A 6,000-nucleotide genomic window follows, 5' to 3' on the forward strand; every position below is an offset into this window, starting at 1 on the left:
CTTTCAGGTGTTTGTCTTTCTCTTTCAAAATTCTCTCAAAATCTTCCGTATTTAACAAAGTAAACCTGGCAGCCATGTTTTGTTTTTTACAAATTGTCAGTCGCTCACTAGTGCGGAAGTTTTACGCCTCTGATGTGTGACGTCATGTTGTCTTGACAACCATGCAATATCATAAACCATATTCAACACTCATTCTCCACTGGGTAGAGTGACGTAATACACGTAGGATAAATGATACGCTAACAATATTGCATGCTATCAAACCAAATTAACAAAAGCTGCTAGAAGGGAATAGAACACGTTTTTATTCCATCGAAAAAAAAAGTGTCCTGATCATATCGCACTACGTGCACTCCTCCAAGTTATCATTTTAAAAGGATAGTTCGGGATTTTTGACATGAATCTGTATGGCATCCCCATCAATAGTGTCGTGCAAACACACTGACTTACCCCTGACAGCATCCTGTGAGTCCAGTTCTTGTCCAGTTTTGGTCCAGACGAAAGTAGTCCGGCAAGTTTGTTGGGGTCACGAAAGTAAAACGTTTTTCATCTCAAAACAGTATGCGTTCAAAAGAGTGATATATTTGCATCACAAAACCGTTGCCAAATAAAAAGTCAGACCTCGAAATCGCTTGGCACTATTTTCTCTCCCTTCTTATCACTGCGCGCTGCCGCCAGGTGACAGCCACGGCTGTTTCATTCATTGTTTTAGTGATGGGAATTTCGGCTCTTTTTCGGGAGCCGGCTCTTTTGGCTCTTCTTACTATAAGGAGCCGGCTCTTTCGGCTCCCAAATGGCTCCTGAGATTTTATTTTTGATTTAATTGCTGCAATTAACTAGTTAATTAATTACATTATTATTTATATTTTATCAATAGGATGTTTTCCATTTTATTTTTTAGTTTTTGTAGCCATTGTAAAGCTTTGTAAAGTATAGCAGTGTAACAATGTTCTAGCTATCGAAATAAAACTTACCAATTAATAAATTTTTTTTTCACAAACATAATGCAAAACTGTGCTATATTACCAATATAAAATACACAGAAGACATCAACTGTTTATCCTTTATGGCTTTATTTCACACTCGACCTTGAACAAAATGCCACAAAATAAATTATGAAGTATAAATCAGGCCTAAGAAACTATGAAGCAAAGTTGGAAATTATTTTAACAAACACAGAACAATGTGCAACAAAATGTGACACCTTGAGCGCATGTAAAAAGAGAAAAAAGTGCCGCACTCTGCTCCACCAGTAATGAGAAGCCGCTGGAACAGCAAATATGCTCCTGTTATAATGACTGCTGTCTCGTTGTATACCGCAGATTAATCTGGCCATGCCAAGGCGGTTGCCGAGCGAACCTGTCAATTTATGAGCGACAATTTATATCATGAGCTTTAGGAATTCACGGCAACAAAACAATGATCATGGTTGTCAAACAGACGATCATCCTTCAGCTGAGCTGAGCTGAACTCTGTCTCTCTCTCTCTCTCTCTCTCTCTCTCTCTCTCTCTCTCTCTCTCTCTGTCTCTGAGGCACCTAAGGACAAAAAACTAATTCGGCTCCCCAACTCGGCTCCCACCGAAGAGCCGGCTCCCGTCGTTCACTTCAAAGAGCCGGCTCTTTGAACCGGATCGTTTGTGACCGACACATCACTACATTGTTTACTGCTAGCAAAGTTAGCGACAACATGTCTGACTACGATGGTGAAATGTGTGCGGAGATTCAGCCACATCTTTGTTGCTACAGCCTGGATAGTCGCAAGTGCGCACCATTTTCACAAATATATTATTATATAGAAGGTGATAAATTTGTCGCGGTTCTTGCTCTCAAATTAGCTTGTTAGCGCCGCTGATCTGAACTCCTAATCACTGCCAAACAATGGGAAAGGTGTTGATTCCTGCGCAGATGTCAACATGACAGCGCGCAGTGATACCGAGGGAGAGAAAATAGTGCCAAGCGATTTCGAGGTCTGACTTTTTATTTGGCAACGGTTTTGTGATGCAAATATATCACTCTTTTGAACACATACTGTTTTGAGACGAAAAACGTTTTACTTTCGTGACCCCAACAAACTTGCCGGACTACTTTTCATCTGGACCAAAACTGGACTCACAGGATGCTGTCAGGGGTAAGTCAGTGTGTTTGCACGACACTATTGATGGGGATGCCATACAGATTCATGTCAAAAATCCCGAACTATCCCTTTAACGTTGGTCTCTTGATTCAGTTACCAGGTTGTTAGATCACCTACTTTATACCTAATTAGTGACTGTAGTGCAGATTTTGATGTGCACACTCGGCTTCGCTTTACCTCGTCAATCACAGGGCCAAAGCTCCCCAGGTATAATCTGAACGCTGAGGTGAGAATAAACCATCGAGCAAGCCCATGCTGTGCAGAGAAACAAACACTGATGAAGAGAAAGCAACTAACACACAAACATGATACTTTCTAACTGTACACAATGACTGACAAGATAAGGTGCAGTAAAGTACACACGGTGTTTGAAACCCAAGCCGCGCTGCTGTACCAGTGCGACACACATTACCATGTCACCACACAGTGGTTTAAAGATAGTCAGTAGATACAGTTGTTTACATACATGAAGAATCTATATTGTGGTCACAGAGTGTATTTTCTCATGAGAAAACTGCCAGGAGGGATGAGAATCTCAGGTTGCACATTAATCAACGCTAAAATGAACAATGCCGTTAGAACAGAGCAGAATTGAGGTATTTCACCTGACGTCACAGGGTCACGTGACGCCCCGGTGTCCGCCATTTTGAAGGTCAAGCTAGCTAATGTCAACAACATAGTAGCTAGTATGTTACTGTAGCAATGTTTACGTTCAGTCATTTGAATGACTGTTAAAACCTTTCAGTCTCAAGTTTTTCCTTTACTGTATTTACTAGTTTACTGTAATTATGATCCGGCAGCTATTTACACCGGATCCAGTGTAAATAGCTGCCGGAGCGCGCTCCGGCTTGCTCCCCCTCAAATTAAGCAGCGCGCTCCGGCTTGCTCCCGGAGTGCTCCGGCCAAGGTTCCGGAGCGCGCTCCGGCAGCTATTTACACTGGATCCGGTGTAAATAGCTGCCGGATCATAATTACAGTAAACTAGTAAATACAGTAAAGGAAAAACTTGAGACTGAAAGGTTTTAACAGTCATCCAAATGACTGAACGTAAACATTGCTACAGTAACATACCAGCTATGTTGTTGACATTAGCTAGTGCTAACAGCTAGCTGCTAGTACACTGCTACAACACAGACACCGACCCTAATAATACAGTTCTTGGTCATTGCCTGGTAACAGCAAATTTATAACGGGCCATGTCTCAACAGACTAAGAAGTTATTTCAATGACATTTAATAACATTTTGTTTATCCTGAGGACCGAAAGTAAATGAAAATGTGAACAAACCTTAGCTGTAATAAGATGGCGACCACCGGCTCCAGGGACGACCCGCTGATGTAGGCATGTTACCCAGCCTGACACAAAATATTTGTAGGCATCTAAACTCTTATACGCTTTCAGATCAATACCTGTGTATGGCGATGGGTTTTTAACGACATAGGTATACAGATCATGTGGGCCGAAGTCAGGTAAAGACGAGGGCTTCGTGTACTTCCGTACGTCAGTGAACAATCCTGGTGGAAGCAGGTAAACGTCGTTCTCTAAGCCTGCTAACCTCAATTTTTGCAAATACCTCTCCCTCTGCTCGCCCTGTAAATGCCCTACGTCGCTGGATAGTGAAGGTGTTTTCTGCATCTCGCTCCTTTTTCTTTTGTGTTTTTCGTTTGTCGCCTTCCTCGCATTCAAACTGATTCGAGCCGTGACGTACAAAATGGCAGCCTAACGATGCATCACATGACTTGGTCACGTGGGTGAAAAACCTCAATACTTGATCAAGATCTTCAGCTATATTATCCTTGATGATGATCAAATTCTGAACTGCTCGTATCCTCATCTCAGAGATGGTAGGTGCCTGTATCGGAGTGTTTCTATTGGCTGCGTTCTATGAAGGACTGAAGATCGGACGTGAGGTCCTGCTGAGGAGGAACCAAATCAGCGTACGCTACAACTCCATGCCAGTTCCTGGCACTGATGGAACAGTGCTCATGGAGACGCACAAAACAGTCGGGTGAGATGCTTTTCACACAGCGTAATCATCGTGACAGTGAATCTGGGCCGGACTAAAATCCTCAAGATGCTCCCTTAACGATTTTCTGTAACTCCTGCTTTAATCTCAGCAGCTGGCAAGCAACTGCCAAAATACAATAGAGTGTAAAGTGTGTAATAAGAGACACTTGTCTTCTCTGTTTGTGTTTCTCTCAGACAGCGGATGCTGAGTCTGGCACACGGTTTCCAAACGATACTTCACATCATCCAGGTGGTGATCAGTTACTTCCTCATGCTGGTGTTCATGACCTACAATGGTTACCTGTGCATAGCCGTGGCACTGGGAGCCGGCGTAGGTTACTTCCTGTTCAGCTGGAAGAAGGCAGTCGTTGTGGACATTACAGAACACTGTCATTAAGCCTCTAATCGGCCACATCCTCGCTCTTTCTCCCCACGCACATACACGCGTGGGGGGGGGAAAAAAGCAAAACAACACAAAACATACCAGACAAATACACGGAAATTATTATATTTCTTAAATATGTATATCACTCTTCATAAAAGTAGTGTCAGGCTGCTCAAATGAGTATCATTTTAAAGTTTTTGTTACTCCTGTAGTATGAATTTTTAGCCAATTTTACCCCACCCAGTTGCTATCAACGTGGACGTGTTCACAATCCTCATGATCTCGTTCAATCACAGGAAGTATAATATGCACAGCCTTATATTCTACCTCTTAATTTGTAAAATGATCACATCTATGGCTGATAAAGGGATACCCAAGTAAACCTTTTGCCTTAAAACGGAAATATTTACGAGGAGGGAACATACATGGTGACATACTACAGGATTTACTGACAATCCAAAAAAAAAAAAAAACAGTACAAAGTAATTATGATGGATCTGCGTTGCTGTTATGAGATCTGATTGAAAACACATGGTGTCTTTTTTTTTTTTTAAATCATCATAACTGAAATAGCAGACATGTTAATCTTTACTGTCAGGATATCAAAAACGCTAATCAGTGACCAGCTCGGACAGAATACTGCAGTGTATTGATGAATTATCAAATGCTCACATTAAGAAAGGGAGAGGAAAAGGGAGCATGCTAGCTGCCCAGTTTTGGCGCTCTGTTTACAAAGCTGAAACTGAAGTTTACTCCGTGTGGAGTTTTTTTTTTTATAAATAAACACACAGAACGGTCCATGAAACGGAGACTATCTGATGCCAGTAGACTGGTACCAAAATTAAAAAAGTGCTTATTTAAGGAGTTAAAGGCATTTTTGAGACAAAGTCGGCAAACAGTCTTATTTTGTCAATTTGGGTGTGCCGAATTCAAATCTGCAATATGCCGAGCTCTATCTGACCTCTGTTGACCTCTAGAGGTCATTGAACTTTGGGCCTGTAAACGTCTCAGCTGAACCCAGTTTCTCAGCTTTCTAAGAATTGTACTAAAATGATTAATGAAGTTAGCAAATGGCCTTGTTTGTTAAACGTTTGGGTGCTGAATTCATTTTTCATTTGTAAAACGACATATGACCTCTGATAACCTCAAGGTCATTAAACTTGGCCTATAGGCCTATGCATTTAACGGCATTTTTAAACTGACTTTACAACCCCCAAAAAGAATATGAACAGACAAAAAACAAATAGAAAGGAACAAATACAACATTAAATGCCAGTCCATGTACATGTGACTTACTTTTCACAATGAGAATGCCTAGGCGATCACCTTGCATAACATTGCATTACATTTAGCGGTTATTGTTTATACAAAGCTACTGAAAAAAGGACAGATTCAGCAGCATACAAAATGTGGGGGCGTACAGGGTATACAGGTTAATCAGGGTTAGTATATATGAGAGTTTTTTTCTTTGTT

At 41.4% G+C, this 6,000-nt stretch overlaps 1 protein-coding gene across 1 annotated transcript in view; it reads left to right on the top strand.

Moving 5' to 3' along the window:
* The window catches only part of slc31a1 (solute carrier family 31 member 1), a 43,657-nt gene extending 38,346 nt beyond the window's left edge, over positions 1–5,311 (top strand). The window contains exons 4-5 of the mRNA XM_060912238.1: positions 3,975–4,143; positions 4,338–5,311. Coding sequence (XP_060768221.1) covers positions 3,975–4,143; positions 4,338–4,539 — 371 coding nt within the window. The 3' untranslated portion in view covers positions 4,540–5,311. The remainder of the gene's footprint in view (positions 1–3,974; positions 4,144–4,337) is intronic.
* Positions 5,312–6,000: the final 689 nt, after the last annotated feature.

This window comes from Neoarius graeffei, chromosome 28 (assembly GCF_027579695.1).
Source record: "Neoarius graeffei isolate fNeoGra1 chromosome 28, fNeoGra1.pri, whole genome shotgun sequence".
Classification (NCBI taxonomy): Eukaryota; Metazoa; Chordata; class Actinopteri; order Siluriformes; family Ariidae; genus Neoarius; species Neoarius graeffei.